Consider the following 17537-nt stretch of genomic DNA (forward strand, 5'->3'; position numbering starts at 1 on the left):
TTTATTCTTATATATCTTCGTTAGCAGCACTTTGTCTGTAGATTAGTTATTATCCAGCTTTGCAAATAATAAGCCTTTTTGAGAAAAATAAAATCAAGAATCCAGAATTTCTGTAGGGAGATTGAAAAAAAAATGGCTGTGCCTCCTTGCAGATCTGCAATGTGTGCTAGCACTGAAAATACCAGTGGATCTCCAGTTCTCATTTCTTCTACTTATTGGTTAAACAGCGGCGCTCAGAGGCGTATTTGAGGAATTGCAACACATATATATTTCTGTATACTTTGCTGCTAATATATTTTATTATCTTTTATAAGATTTAATTTTCTAGATAAATGCTTACAAGTATCTATTTAGAGATTATTATTTAAGCTAAAGTCTCAGTACTGTAAAAAGTACCAGAATAATGTCTTACTTTCTTTCTTACTCTTTATTACAGGTTAGTAATAATCACTTTGTAACAGGTTTTTTACACTGGAAATTAGTAACATCACTGAAAGTAATATATTTTATGTTGGATTTAAAATCATAATCAATGGTAAATCAATACCTCTACATGTATACATTAGTTTTATTAGAAAAATGTAGTCCCAGTATTTGCAAAAAAATAACAAGTTATCAATTATTCTACTAACTTAGGCCTTAGTCAGACGGGCGTTTTTTCGCGCGATTTGCGCATGCGTCCGGCGATTTTTTAAAACCATTGCTTTGCAATGGTATCGGACACATGAGCGCTTTTTATGCGCTCATCCGATAAATTATAGAACAGAAATCGGAGATCGCACCTATCTGCGATCTGCGATTCCTGTTCTCTTCTCTATATGCGCTCAATGGGGTCGGCGGCAGCAGCGCCAACCCCATTGAGAACATATAGAAGACAAATCATTCTTCTCTGCCACAGCTGTAACAGCTGTGGCAGAGAAGAAAGATGTTTGCCCATTGAATTCAATGGAGCCGGCAATACAGCCGCCTCCATTGAAAGCAATGCACTGCCGGCGTGCGCGGGATGAATTGTCGGGAAGGGCTTAAATATATAAGCCCTTCCCTGCAATTCATCCAGAAAAGTGTTAAAATAAAAAATATATATATACTCACCTGCTCCCGGCAGCCGGTGTTCCGCACGGCCGGCCTGCAGTGGGTGTGAAGGGGGTGTGAGTCAGACCTGCCCCCTGATTGGCTCAGCGCTGAGCGGGAGCTGCCCCTGATTGGTCCCGCTGAGCCAATGAGAGGCAGCAGTCACTCACCCATTCATGAATTCATGAATGGGTGTGTGAGTGAAACCTGCCTCTGATTGGTCAGGCTGTGACCAATCAGAGGCAACTCATTCAGCAGGTGGGGATTTTAAAGCCCCGCCGGCTGAATAGTGCCGAGAAGCAGTTCACGAGAACTGACAGCGGCCGCGGCAGAACTCCGGCTGCAGCGGAAAGGTGAGTATACAATTTTTTTTTATTTTAACACATTTTAGGATGAATTGCAGGGAAGGGCTTATATATTTAAGCCCTTCCTGACAATTCATCCCGGGCTCGCCCGCAGCGCATTGCTTTCAATGGAGCCGGCTGTATTGCCAGCTCCATTGAATGCAATGCACTGGACAGCTCCGGCCCGTTTCTAATGAAACGTGGCTAGGAGCAGATTTTCGGGCGTTTTTTCGGCCGATTTTTCGGCGCCGGTCACGCGATTTGCGCATGCGCATCCGTCATGCGATGCGCTAATCGCGCGAAAAAACGCCCGTGTGACTAAGGCCTAATACCTGACTGTTAAATCCTCATATGCCATAAAATTAGTGATACAAAACGTTGTATTACTATTCTTGTTAACCACCTCAGTTATAGGGCTGCCTGTACTTTGTGAAAGCAAATATATTGTAAACTACCATATTACATTTTTAAATGATTTTCCCGCCAAATTGATTACTTATCCACAGGATTGATGATAAATGCTTTATTGACTCTACTCCTACTGAGCATTAGAAAGAGAATGCTGAGTCTACCTTTCCTCTCATATGCATGACTCCCATGAGCAGATGTTTATATGATGTTGAACATGAATGCTGCCTTTTCATACAAACTGATTGGAAGCTACAGAAATGGATGAGTGCTTTAGATGTTGTCCTGTATTTTATTAAGAGTATGCAAAACGAATAGTGAGAGATATGTCAGTAGAGGTAGAAATGAGGTATACTGAAAGGAACGGACCAAGTATAAGGTTCAGAATATAGCAATATTGTAATACTGTCTAAAATTTACATAGTATAAATCTAGAAAAGACAAAAAGAAGATGTGCCAAATTTATCATGCTGTGTGCCAGATTTGACACGTGTGATAGATATGCTAGACACTTTTTTCTAACTTACTGTATGCCACTTCTTGGTTGAATTACTTTAAAGCAGTATTTAGCACCAAAATTGTTGTACACGCCATAAATAAAACAGCAAATTTTAGGAGTCTATTTCACCACATTCCATTTTCTAGGCACTTTTCTAAACTCTTCAGCGAGGTGCAAAAAGTGTCTAAAACGCATACATCTGTTGCAATGCACATACATATATCTTTATTATGCAATTTGTCTGAATTATTGCTCATTTTACTTTGTAAATAGCCCCTATTATCTAGACTCAAGATTCTAGAGAAAATAGGATCTATGTAGTGTTTTGATAAATTACTTTTGTTGGAATATTTTCTTAATATCTGGTTTAATATTTTTAAATAACTATGTGTTTGTCCTTCTTCTGTTTTTTAAGCCGCAACTATTTATTTTTGAAAACTTCCCCATAGGCTACCACATTGGAGACACATACGGTACTTTCTACCTGTACTGTCTTAATGCACATTGCAGTAGGGTATGTGTACTTAAATTTAACTGCCATTAAAGGGAGTCATTTGTCAGGGCAATTTCATGGACTGTTATAGTCTCCTGGAAATGCTAGTGTATAGCCCCCTCCACTAGTGAGTGACATAGGAACTGTGCACATAGCCTTATCTGTGTGTGCATATTGTTGATATCCTGTCTTATATAGTTCTCTAACTGTACAGTAGTTAATAAATCACATGTCTTGCTGACATGTCTCAGTCTAATTGTAAGGAAAGGAGACACCCATAGGGTATACCTGATAAACAAACAATTACCAAGAAAATTGCCAGAGGCAAGAAAATAGCCAAATGGTTATACCCTCCCAAACACAAAATAATAAATTGTATTCTTTATTAACATATATGCGCTCAAAAAAGGACAAAGACACTTTAAAATAAAGGAGTAGGAGGATGAACTAGATCTTGACTATGTCAACAGAGGAGCTAGGTGTATGTTAGCTAGGCAAGCTGAAGGGTATGATACAAAAAGTGTGAGTTAATAGAGGTGCTATGCTAGCAGCTTGATTATAAGTTTCCTAGGTAAGCTGAAAGGGCATTTAAAGCCATTTATAGTCATTTATAGCCACTATCATATTTACACTGCATGCAGTCCTCAGGGAAACTATATAATTAGGCGTGTTGTTGTCCTAATGTCTGAGATTGCTGTGGTCCTAATATAACACAAATATCCAGGCAACTGTCAATATGCAAATCTTATATTACTATATGGCATCATGCTAAAAGCCGAGGTTTGTCTTTTTTTAATGTAGATACAATTTGTAATTCTAAAACACTTGCTTCAAATTTTCTGCAAATCTGCATTTACAATACATACAGTAATTAGGTAAAATATGTAAGTACAGTTTTGTAGTAACTCACCTGTATACAACTGTTAGTGGGCAGAGTTTCTTGTAAGGTTTCATTTCCAAGTCCAGAATCATCAGCATCAATGAGATTATCAACAGGAACATCCTGATTTGATGTCATGTAATTAAAGTCATTTTCTGTAGAATCCAATGCTACACAGACATTGTACGAGTAAGGAAAGGTTAATGTTCCATTTGTACCTTGACCTAGTATGCCAGGATAATCTTGTGGATATAAATGTGAACTTAAAGGTCCGAATATTGGAGGTGGCTTGGTCCTTTTATACTTTGATATAATGACCAACAAAACAGTTACAATAAACAACAAGGAAATTATAGCAAGTCCGACTATTAAGTATAACTGCAAATTTGAATGATGATCTTCACCAGTCAGTTTATTCTGAAATTTAGGGGCCACTTGCTGGAAATTATTTGCAATAACAAGATTAATGGTGACTGAAGATGAAAGACAGGGGTCTCCACTGTCCTTCACAATCACTGTGATCTTGTGATTTAATGTATCCTTCTCTTGAAAGATGCGTGATGTCCTGACTTCACCAGTATTTTTGCTAATTGTAAAGTATGGTGACTCTGATACTGGCAAAAAATGGTATGACAGCAGAGCATTATGGCCTGCATCTGCATCCACTGCAACCACCTTGGTTATCAAAGAACCTGGCTCAGAAGCAAAAGGGACCATCTCAAATATAGCAGATCCATAACTTTCTGGGGAAGGGTACAGGATTTTGGGAACATTATCATTCCGATCCACTATATGGATAGTTAGTGTTGTATTACTGCTCAGTGATGGGGATCCATTGTCTCTTGCGGACACCTGTATTAGAAACTCATTCTGTTGCTCATAATCAAATGATCTTTGAGCATATAGAACTCCAGTCTCAATATTAATGGAAAGATAAGCCGTCACTGGAAATTCTGTATCAATATTGGAAATTAAATAAATAATTTTAGCATTGTCTCCAGTATCAAGATCAATCGCTTGAAGACTGTAAATCGAAATTCCTGGTAAATTGTTCTCTTGTATATAGGCAAAGTAGGTTGATTTCTTAAATGTTGGTGGATTGTCATTGACATCTAATATCTCTAAGGTGATGGATTTTCTACTGGAGAGTGAAGGAGATCCTCTGTCTGAAGCTAAAATAGTGATATTGTAGGTAGCCAATTTTTCTCTGTCCATAGGACCAGCAGTGATAACTTTGTAATAACTAACAGATGATGATATTAAATTAAAAGCTGCTTCATCTACAAGTTTACAGTCCACTTCACCATTTTCCCCAGCATCTTGATCATTGACTTTAATGAGAGCAATTATGGTTCCAAGTGGGGAATCCTCAGGAATTGGAGTAGAGAATGAGGTGATGGATATCTCAGGAGCATTGTCATTCTCATCTATTACTTCTACCAAGACTTTACAATGGGCCACAAGGCCTCCTCCATCCTTTGCTTGTACAGATAATTCATGATTTTGTGCTATTTCAAAATCTAATTTATTATGTATTTTAATGTCCCCAGTCACAGGGTGGATGCTGAATATTCCTGTGCGATGAACATTTTTTGATGTCTTACTAAAGGAATATGTGACCTCTCCATTGATCCCTTCATCCTTGTCTGTGGAGTTCACAGTGACTATTGTAGTATTTACTGGAGTATTCTCATATATACTGACTTTATATACTGACTGTGTGAATATTGGGAAATTATCATTAGCATCAGTAACAGTAATATGTATTAAAGCAGTTCCAGATCTCACAGGATTCCCTCCATCCATAGCTGTTAATATGAGCTCATGAAGACTTTGTGTCTCCCTATCTAATGGCTTCTCTAGGATGAGCTCTAGAAATGTACTTCCATCTGGATTACTGTCTTCACTCAGTGTAAAATATTGGTTATCACTGAGCTTATATGACTGTATAGCATTAGAACCAGTATCTGGATCTTCTGCAGTTTGTAGAGCAAATCTGGTTCCTGTTGGTGTTAATTCAATTGTCTCTACAGTAAACACATCAGGGTGAAATGCTGGAGAATTATCATTTATATCCTGAATTTGTATATTAACACTGAAAACATTTAAAGGATTTTCAACCACAGTGTCAAAGCTTATGGAGCATGTAGCTGCTGCACCACACAATGTCTCCCTGTCTATCCTTTCCTTAACATACAGATTTCCATTATCAACATTTACATAGAAGTATCTCTCTGAAACATCTGATACAATCCTCAGCTTTCTAGATGAGAGCTGCTTAATATCTAATCCAAGGTCATCTGCCATATTTGCTATAACAGAGTCTTTCCTCATTTCTTCTACAATGGAATAATGAATCTGACCAGAGACTGAATGACACAGCCAAGACAATAAGATAGAAATGGTTACCTGCCATCTGAGTCCTTTGTGTATCTGTGGATAAGGTTTTACTTCAGTCATTCTTAAAACTTGTTATTTTCTGCTAATTAATCAGTTTGTTTGTAATCCACTGGCAAATCAAGCCAAATAATCCACTTGTTTGATAAAACAAAAGCAAATATCCATTGTTTGCTATAGAGAGAATACTGAATATGGCTGTGTCTCTTCTTGCAGATCTGTAATGTGTGTACAAGGAAAATTCCAGTGGATCTCCAGTTCTGTATTCTTCTCCTTATTGGTTAAACAGCGGCGCTCAGAGGTGTAAGTGAGGAACTGCAGTTATGAATTATATCTATGGTATGCTTTTTTTAAGGAAATATTCTACTTAGTTTGCACATTAAAACTTTTTACTAAAGCGCTAAAATGTAAATATCTTAAACATAATTGATGATATTCTTTACAAATTCTAAGATATTTCAGAAGTAAATATTAGTAACTTGCTACATTATATTCTTTAAATTTATTTATCTGTGCATTTGTTTAATCATAAATGAATCCAATATTTCGATCAGACATTTATAAGTTTGTCACCTTTCATGAAAAAATAAGATACGTGTTTTTTCAATATTTAAAAGCATATATATTTTGTGAAAATGGCAATCATAAGTTTATAAAAGTTCATTGCTAATGTCATATTGTCCTAATTTAAAGTATACCTATATCTTTGATCTTTGGCCCGACATGATCATCTGACCATGCAGTTTTTTTAATGGGGTTTTTACTGCATACTGATTATCAGAATCGTCCCTAAGGTGCTTTGTACGGGTGAAGCTACTATAAAACATTTTATAACACTACTGATTGACACCTGCAGTCCAAGCGATTGCATGCAACACAAGACATGCCTTTGGAGTACTGCAGTACTGTAGCTTGAAAATTAAGAGGAGTATCACTGCAAAATTGGATATGCAATTCTCTTATGTAAAATCTTGGTGCCCATTCTTTAACATGCAGTATTTATACAGATATAACTGTTGTTAACAGAACTGGTACATCATGACAACATGATTCACAGCATTGTAGTATATTGTAGTTAAGCTATCATAAAGCATTGTGTCAAGTCAATTTTTGCTACATCTTTTATATTTATACATAATTTTGGATATCATTATATAATGATATGTATTCCTATATCATCCAACCAGGGTTGGTGTCAGAATCAGACACCACAAAACTTTGTGAGCCCATGGTGAGCTAGATACTCAGAAAATAGTATCAATACTTGTTAAGCCCAATGTAGAGTAGACTGGGGGACCACTGTGGCACTTGCCCATGGTCTAGATTGCACCAAACCATACATGTAAGGACACAATATATAGTGTTCTTTTCCAAAGCTCATCCTTTACCTGCACTAATAACCCCTAATACACTGTAGTAGCACCACTAGCAGTGACTGGGCAGATGGCTGGCTACATCTGATAGAAGCTCCTAACAGCTCCAGTAAAGCAGTGGGCATGACAATAGCCACAGATTACATATGTCCCCCACACTGCTACCTGCCTCTAAGCAACAACCCAACGTAATCTTCCCAATCATCTTTCACACTTGCTGGACACTTCTCAAGCAAAGTGTCTTTTTACTTTGTTTTCAAAAGTCTTACCTACTTCCTTTTGGCCAAAGCGCACCTGCTTCTGATTTTTATCTTTTTCCACTCTGTCACCATGCTACATCCTGCCTCCAAGCGAATCTAGTTTTTATTTATCTAGACTTTTCTCACTGCATTATTTTCTGATCACTGTTCTTCCCCAGCTTGCAGCCCATCCTGCTTCCTCCTTCTCTTGGCCAGGATATTAATCAGGTCAAGAGGAAAGCTGGATTGAATGGAGAGTAGTTGTATATTGTAATACCATCCTGCTATGGAATAGACTCTATTACAGTGAACTGGGGAACAATAAGGCCCGGTCATTCAAACTAACTAATATGCTGCATGTGTGATCTGTTTAACTCCTAAATTGGACTGTTCTACAGGGTGAAAGATGGACTGAATAGAGGGTGGTTGTATACCATAATACCTTCCTGTTGTGGAATAAACTCTATTACAGTAAAATGAGGAACAACACGTTCCAGACATTCATCCTTGCTATTATGCTGCATGTGTGATCTGTTTAAATTGGCACCACACTGTTAAATATTTTCATAACAGTGAATTATTTGAAGAACAAGTACCAGTGGATTTACTCTATTATAATACCACATATCGGATCTGCTAAGTATTGTGAGTATTCAGGCACAGACACATAGTAGAGTATAGATGGCCGAGAACAACAAGCATGGTGAATTGTGTTGGCGATGTTTTGCAGCATCATCATTTAACTTGTTCAAAAATGTGACATGGCTGACATTAATATGGACGGATGATATGAACTGTCCTATATGCTGCTAATTGAACGCAATTTAACTTAAAGGGGAATGGACTCACAAATATTGTTAGAGTGAAAGAACTGCAATTTGAAAGTATAATTTATATTGCATAAATTGTGCAGTCTAGTATATGTGCCTTCCACTTTTTTGAACATTGTGCCTAATATATCCACCACAAAGGCCGTGTGGTGGCTGTTATTTTAGTATTGTGGCTAATATTACTTTTATATAAATTTTATATTGTCTTATTAAAATTTGGATTTTAATGTGAAATGTATACAATATCTGTACAATATAACAATACAATACAACTATACTATACAATATAACTATACAGTATAACTATACAGTATCTCAATTATTGTGGTAGGTGAGCTGCCTTTATAGTTCATTTGTTCAGGATATTAGCCTTGCCTGCAGGAGTAGGGACAACATCAATTTCACAATTCTGACAAAAATCAAAATCATACCTAATTGAAATGGCAAATTAAACAAATTAATTAGATTAATCTCACAACCCTATCAGAAACTATGGGAAGGGTGCTAGGAATAAAAACCTTTACCATTAGGTAAATAAGTAGGTAGATATATTCTGTAGTTTTATGGGAAAGATTCAGTATAACTAGTATGGTATTCATTTAGGCCTTTACTCATTCTGAGCTGAACAGTCCAATTGATGGTTCTATCAGTGATTGACAGCTATCTGTATGTGTACAGTCATGCATGCATAGATGTTAATCACTGATAGCTCCGCCCATTGGACTGTTCAGATCAGAATGAGCAGAGATTTAAATAAATAAAATACAAGTTATAATGACCTTTTCCCGTTAAACTATATATCAATGTGCTCAGCTCCTCCTGCTCTATAACATGATGTTGGCAGTTTAGACAGCATGCTCAAGCTGACAGATTCTCTTTAACCTTCATGATGATAAGTTCTATATTTGTAATACACTTAAAAATGGACAAGCACATGTTATGTATAGATGTAAGATAATCCATCAGAATGTGTTGCTGTGTAAAGACACAAACCAAACACATTGTTATTATCTACCCATTTCTCATGTTTTATGATACTGTATACTTTCATGAATATACCGATCTCAGTTATACTTTTACCTTATCAACAATAGTTTAACCTAAGATTTAAACATCATGAGATATTTGAATTAAACATCTCAATCACTGTGTAGGAAAGCATGTACAGTGCTATAATGTTATACAATAATATGGAGATATACATGGGGGCTATAAAGGTATATCACATGCATTGTGCAAAACAATTTTGCTTTAACTACTGTTAAAGAGGTTAATTAACGGAACATTTATACTACCAAACATTATTTGTTTACTACCAAATATTACTTGTTTACTTGGTTACTACCAAAAATTACTTGTTTACTACCAAACATTACTTGTTTACTTGGTTACTACCAAACATTACTTGTTTACTACCAAATATTACTTGTTTACTTGGTTACTACCAAAAATTACTTGTTTACTACCAAACATTACTTGTTTACTACCAAACATTACTTGTTTACTACCAAACATTACTTGTTTACTACCAAACATTATTTGTTTACTACCAAACATTACTTGTTTACTACCAAACATTATTTGTTTACTACCAAACATTACTTGTTTACTTAGTTACTACCAAAAATTACTTGGTTACTATCAAACATTGCTTTTTTACTACCAAAGATTACTTGTTTACTTGGTTACTGCCAAACATTACTTGTTTACTATAAAACATTACTTGTTTACTACCACACATTACTTGTTTACTACAACATTACTTGATCATTTTAAAGTGTTGTTTAATGAAAATAACCTCTTTATATATGTCCTATTATAATAGCACACAGAATTAATACTGGGGATCCAAAGCTTCAAGAACCACACAGAAAGATCACCTTTTGATCTTATGGACCTGACCTATCCATTAATTCTATGCATGACCATTCATTTGAATGCTTGCGGTGGACATCACAGTGAAAGAGCATGGCTGGTCAAAGCTTCCCCTAATGACTAAAATGGATTGTCAATGGGTATTAAAGCTGTTCAGCTGGTGGCAAACCCAGTTTCAATTTACAATGAAGGATATAAAAGATACCCAGTGCTAGAATATAGAGTTCTTTGAGGATCACAAACAAAAGCAGATCACAACAGTCCAGGCTGTCAGTATATCTTAAAAGAATGAAGGGGAGAAAGAGACCTGCCTCTGCTAGTGTAGTAGTACACATGCAACACACTATATACAAACACTTACAAAAGACCCAGATTGGAAAGAGGCTCATCATAGTAGAGGATATCTAGGTATTCTTATGATCACTTAACTTTGAAGAGATGGACAGCGAGATAATATTCCAAACTCATCTACTTCTTTCTGTATTTGTATTTATGTCGCTCACGTTTTGTAATCTCGCATTGTTTTTTCAAGTAAGGAAGAGAATACAAGTATTTGCCACATTTCAAGCCAGGTAGAACAAAATTGTCAGTGCACTTGATAGAATTTAACTGAATCATAGTAGTGCAGTCACAGGCTTTGGGCCTTTAAATGCTCTATGACCTCCATCTAAAGAGTGACATTACGGAAGTAACACTTAGCAGAGCAACATAACTCTCATATGTCAAATCTCAGGCATTTTAAGCTACTCCTTATAGTATGTAGAAAATGATACAGTAAATCCCAGCAGGCCTTACTCACCTCTACAGAACTGCATGCAGGCAAATTGTTTTGTAAGCTCCCATTGCCTAGTCCAGAATCTTCAGCATCAATCAGATTATCTACAGGGACCTCTTCATTTGGCTTCATGTAAGTAAAGTCACTTTCACCAGATTCTAAAGCCACATATACATTGTATGAATAGGGCAGAGTCAGTGTCCCATTTGGGTACTGAGATATCATGCTGGGATCAACATGACAGTATAGGCTTGAACTTAGAGGATCAAACACTGGAAGTGGCACAGAATTCTTGCATTTTGATATAATGACCAACATAATAGTTATTATGAACAGGAATGAAATTACTCCAAGTGCAATGACTAAGTAAAACTGTAAACTAGACTGAGTATCTTCATCAGAAATGTTTTCATTGAACTTTGGAACCACCTGCTGAAAATTGCTGGCAATGATAAGGTTTAAGGTAACTGTAGATGAGAGAGAGGGGTGTCCATTGTCCTTCACCATCACCACTATCTTATGATTCTGCACATCCTTCTCTTGATAAACACGAGATGTCCTAATTTCTCCATTATGCTGACTAATAACAAAAAAAGATGGTTCTGGCTCTTCTAAAAAATGGTAAGAGAGCCAAGCATTGTGTCCAGAGTCTGTGTCGATGGCAACCACCTTAGTTATTAAAGAACCTTGTTCAAAGTCAATGGGGACCATTTCAAATGCAGTCATCCCACCACTGTTGGATGAAGGGTATAAGATTTTTGGTGCATTATCATTCTCATCCATTATACGGATAATTAATGAAGCATTGCTGCTCAGAGATGGGGATCCATTATCTTTAGCAGTCACTTGTATTAGAAACTCAGTTTGCTTCTCATAATCAAATGATCTCTGAGCATAGAGAACTCCGGTCTCTATATTTATAGAAAGATAAGAGGAGTAAGTGTGGTCTTCTGTGTCATTGCTGGAAATTGAATAAATTACTTTTGCATTGTCTCCAGTATCAGGATCTGAGGCCTGTATGTTGTATATTGAGACCCCTGGTAAATTATTTTCTTGCACATAGGCAAAATAGATGGATTTAGTAAACATTGGTGGATTGTCATTGACATCTGATATCTGCAGGATGATAGTTCTTTTACTAGACAGTGGTGGAGATCCTCTATCAGTGGCTAAAATAGTGATATTATAGCTAGATACTTTTTCTCTATCCATGGGACCAGAAGTGACAATTTTGTAATAACTGGCAGACGATGATATCAAACTTAAAGGTGATTCCTCCATAAGTTTGCAGTCAGTTTCTCCATATTGTCCAGAATCTCGATCATGGATGTTAATAAGTGCTATCATTGTACCAGGTGCAGCATCTTCAGCTATAGGATTCAATAATGAACTAATCGATATCTCAGGGGCATTGTCATTCTCATCTATTACTTCTATCAAGACTTTACAATGGGCCACAAGGCCTCCTCCATCTTTAGCTTGTACAGATAATTCATAATTTCGTGATACTTCAAAATCTAGTTTGCTATGTATTTTAATGTCCCCAGTCACAGGGTGGATGCTGAATGTTCCTGTACGATGGACATTTCCTGATGTCTTACTAAAGGAATATGTGACCTCTCCATTGACTCCTTCATCCTTGTCTGTGGAGTTCACAGTGACTATTGTAGTATTAACTGGAGTATTCTCATTTACACTGACTTTATATACTGACTGTATGAATATTGGGAAGTTATCATTAGCATCAGTAACAATAATCCTTATTAAAGCAGTTCCAGATCTCACAGGATTCCCACCATCCATAGCTGTTAATATGAGCTCATGAAGACTTTGTGCCTCCCTATCTAATGGCTTCTCTAGGATGAGCTCTAGAAATGTACTTCCATCTGGATTACTGTCTTCATTCAGTGTAAAATATTGGTTATCACTGAGCTTATATGACTGTACAGCATTAGAACCAGTATCTGGATCTTCTGCAGTTTGTACAGCAAATCTGGTTCCTGTTGGTGTTAATTCAATTGTCTCTACAGTAAATACATCAGGGTGAAATGCTGGAGAATTATCATTTATATCCTGAATTTCCATTTTAATTTGAAATATATTGAAAGGATTTTCAACCACAGCATCAAAGGTTAGGAAGCAGGAAGATGCTACTCCACACAATGCCTCTCTGTCTATCCTGTCCTCAATATACAAATTTCCATTATCTGGATTTACATAGAAATATTTCTCTGAAAGATGTGACAAAATTCTCAGTTTTCTGGATGAGAGCTGCTTTACATCTAATCCAAGGTCATCTGCAATATTTGCTATAACAGAGTCTTTCCTCATTTCTTCTACAATAGAATAGTGAATCTGACCAGAGACTGAATGACACAGCCAAGAGAATAAGATAGAAATGGTTACCTGCCATCTGAGTCCTTTGTATTTCTGTGTATGAGCTTCCATGCCTGTTCTTTCTAAAATCTGATGTTTTTCTGTAAGCATTATCTGCTGAGTAATATTTGTAATCCACTGATGAAGAACATATATACATCCACTGTTTTCTTAAGATAATATCCAATATCCATTGATTTGAATAGAGAAAATCCAGAACATGGCTGTGTCTCTGCTTTCAGTGCTATAATGTGTGTGAATGATGAAAATACCACTAGCAAATACTAGTTCTGTTTTCTTCTTATTGGTTAAACAGCGGCGCTCAGAGGTGCAAGTGAGGAACTGCGGTCCTGAATTTAGTTTTATTTATTTTAAGCAAGCATTTTTTTTTATTCTGTACTTTGTATTTAAAAAAATGAATTTTCCCATATTTTATATTATTATCTGAAAGAAGCAGTGCAGAATGAAAAAACATGAAGGAGAGCTTTTAGGGTCGCAAAGGACTAAACAGCTAACAACAACAATCAACTATTTATCACTATTGCAACAAAATATACATAAGAAATTGTGTTTGATTTAAGAATATCTAAAATAAAAATAGAAGTCAGGTTTTATATTGTGTAATTCTTTATTGTATATATTTATACATAAGAAATGTAAAGTTATTATACATACTGTAGATAGAATGATAGATATAGCTTCTATATTTTGTAATCTCTGCCTCTTTATATAAAGTACAGATATATTTATATATTATAAAATCATAATATATAGTTATATAATGCCAATCTTATTTTTTTATTTCCCTAAAATCAGAATTAAATCTAAGAACTGATCACATTTGACCTCTTAAGTCGATAATTGTGGCTTTATATATTGTGTAAAGTTTAAAACATTGAGCATTAATTCAGTTATTTTATAGGTTTAAACTTTTTTTTTAAACTTTTCTAAGTCAAGTTCATTACTAAAACATACATAAATGAGATCAATAAACAGAAGCGCCTTGCTTATTTGCTTTGTATTAATGAATTTAAAGAAATTTTTTTTGTAATGGGTGAAAAAATATACAGTAAATTAAATATGATGATAATAATGATGACGATGGTTATTATACATTTATATAAAACAAAGTAATCCTTCTAGAATTTACCAATGGTAAGTCACTATTTTGATTACAAGTAATATAATACTGGGTTCATTGTTATCTTTTGATAAAAATACTTTTGATGCTTCTATTTATGGAGCAACAAAATACCGTTTTCATACTACACAGAACAGATAAGTATTTCATAATAGTCTAAAATGTATTTATGTGATGTCACTTAAGTTTCACATTTTTATATATTTAAATCATGCATTTCTAACAGACATCCTGCTTTTATTTCTTTATTTTTATTAAATAAATATATTTAATTCAGAAAGAATTGTTATAGAAAAATTCACCTTTATTTGTGAATAATTATTAGTTAATTAAAAGCCATAAACATAATTTAATTTTATTTCCAGATTTTAAATTTGACTTAGCTGTTCTCCAGATATCTACAATATTTAAAGGGAACATGTATCAGAAAATAATCTATTGTATAAATGCAGTTTTAACTTGAAAATATTTTAATATCATTTTTGGTGGTTTAATTCTTGATGTCTATATTTTTCTAAAATTCTTCTGTTTTTATATTCACTTCTAAGTCAGATAGGGAAACATTTTCCCTTTTCTAATCTGTTGTTATTTTTTTATTGTAGATTCTTGAAAACATTTTTGGTGGCAGCCATCTTGACTAAGCTGAAGTTAATAGAATTTAGAGATATGTTTTACAGCAGCCTAATGGGTCATAGACACCATGAATAGAAGCTTCCACACAGACTTTCATAGAATCCATTATAAACATGCTGTGTATCCTGTACAGAGGTCACTGTGCAAGAAAGGGGAGTAGATAAACTGGTATTATCACCTATTGGATGGTGGATCCTTATATTACTATGACTACTGTTATTTCTACACAACAGGAAGTGTCAGTCTGTTATTAGGCTTAGTGCTAATTCTAGGATATGTTTAATAATTGGGACAATTAAAAATAAAAAAAAAAACTTAAAAATTTGTTTAACATAAAAACTATAATTGTACAATAGGTTATTTTTTGATGTCACACTGCATTTAAAGCAAAATATAAAGTAATTTGTTTTTTCAACTACAGATGTAACAATGTTTAACTTGAGTCTTAACACATCAAGATATCGTTTTGTGCCACAGTTTATTTGTCTTTTCAATGGGTTTAATTGTGTTAAGATAGTAATAGCTCGCCAATGGGTTAGGATGAAAGAACTTCACAGAATTTATCACACACAAGTTTAACTTTGTAACATCTACACTAAAACTTTGTATTTCATTTTACTGGATGTCTTATTTCTATGTTTTACTATCCTCAAGCTATTGTGAGCCCTGAAAAGCTTGTCACAGTTTCTTAAAAAATATATGTCAAAGTTGAAATGCTCATTTTTTTACCTCCCTAAGGTCTGGCAGATTAGTACACCTGATCATAGCTGCCCAATCAAACACCAAAGGAAAGCAGAAGCCCAGAACGAGAGATACATAGATGATAGAAGGTATTGCTATTGAACCCACCAAGTAATACTGTAGTTACTCTCTTAGGCCTCAGTCAGACGGGCGTTTTTTCGCGCGATTTGCGCATGCGCATGCGTCTGGCGATTTTATAAAACCAGTGCTTTGCAATGGTATCGAACACATGAGCGCTTTTTATGTGCTCGTCCGATAAATTATAGAACAGAAATCGCAGATCGCACCTATCTGCGATCTGCGTTTCCTGTTCTCTTCTCTATATGCGCTCAATGGGGCCGGTGGCAGCAGCGCCGACCCCATTGAGAAAATATAGTAGACAAATCATTCTCCTCTGCCACAGCTATAACAGCTGTGGCAGAGAAGAATGATGTTTGCCCATTGAATTCAATGGAGCCGGCAATACAGCCGGCTCCATTGAAAGCAATGGGCTGCCGGCGATCGCACAATGAATTTTCGGGAAGGGGTTAAAAATATAAGCCCTTCCCGGAAATTCATCCAGAAATGTGTAAAAACAAAAAAAATATATATACTCACCTGGTCCCGGCAGATGGAGTTCAGCCGCGGCCGGCCGGCAGTTCTCCTGAACTGCTCTGAGTAGTATTCAGCAGCCGGGGATTTAAAATCCCCGCCTGCTGAATGAGCTGCCTTTGATTGGTCACAGCCTCACCAATCAGAGGCAGCTCTCACTTACCCATTCATGAATTCATGAATGGGTGAGTGAGTGCTGCCTCAGATTGGCTCAGCGCAGGGACCAATCAGGGGAAGTTCTCAGCTGAATGACAGCTGAAAGCTGCCCCTGATTGGTCCCTGCGCTGAGCCAATCAGAGGCAGCACTCACTTACCCATTCATGAATTCATAAATGGGTGTGAGTGAGAGCTGCCTCTGATTGGTGAGGCTGTGAGCAATGAGAGGCAGCTCATTCAGCAGGCGGGGGTTTTAAATGCCCGGCTGCTGAATACTACTCAGAGCAGTTCAGGAGAACTGCCGGCCGGCCGCGGCTGAACTCCGTCTGCCGGGACTAGGTGAGTATATATTTTTTTTCTTTGTTTTTACACATTTCTGGATGAATTTCCGGGAAGGGCTTATATTTTTAAGCCCTTCCTGAAAATTCATCGTGAGATCGCCCGCAGCCCATTGCTTTCAATGGAGCCAGCTGTATTGCCAGCTCCATTGAATTCAATGCGTTGGACAGCTCCGGCCCGTTTCTAATGAAACGCGGCTAGGAGCAGTTTTTTCGGGCGATTTTTCGGCCCCGGTCACGCGATTTGCGGATGCGCATCCGTCATGCAATCCGCAAATCGCGGGAAAAAACGCCCGTGTGACTAAGGTCTTAATCTGTATTTTTCTCTTACGTATTCCTTAGGCCGCGTTCAGACAAGCGCTGTTTTCGCATTGTTA

At 36.3% G+C, this 17537-nt stretch overlaps 2 protein-coding genes across 2 annotated transcripts in view; both read right to left on the minus strand.

Annotated features, from left to right (window-relative positions):
- Positions 1-11325, minus strand: part of LOC136611242 (protocadherin gamma-A4-like) — a 292538-nt gene extending 281213 nt beyond the window's left edge. The window contains exon 1 of the mRNA XM_066590670.1: positions 11209-11325. Coding sequence (XP_066446767.1) covers positions 11209-11316 — 108 coding nt within the window. The 5' untranslated portion in view covers positions 11317-11325. The remainder of the gene's footprint in view (positions 1-11208) is intronic.
- On the minus strand, positions 2240-6222 carry LOC136613144 (protocadherin gamma-B1-like). The gene is made up of 2 exons (XM_066594000.1): positions 3726-6222; positions 2240-2254 (listed from the first exon to the last, which is right to left on the minus strand). The coding sequence occupies exons 1-2, from the start codon at positions 6153-6155 to the stop codon at positions 2240-2242; spliced, it is 2445 nt and encodes an 814-aa protein (XP_066450097.1). The 5' UTR covers positions 6156-6222.
- Positions 11326-17537: the final 6212 nt, after the last annotated feature.

The sequence above is a fragment of the Eleutherodactylus coqui genome, chromosome 2 (assembly GCF_035609145.1).
Source record: "Eleutherodactylus coqui strain aEleCoq1 chromosome 2, aEleCoq1.hap1, whole genome shotgun sequence".
Lineage (NCBI taxonomy): Eukaryota > Metazoa > Chordata > Amphibia > Anura > Eleutherodactylidae > Eleutherodactylus > Eleutherodactylus coqui.

Coding starts and splice junctions, on each gene's coding strand:
- LOC136613144 (XM_066594000.1), bottom strand. CDS start 6,155: ATGACTGAAGTAAAACCTTATCCACAGATACACAAAGGACTCAGATGG.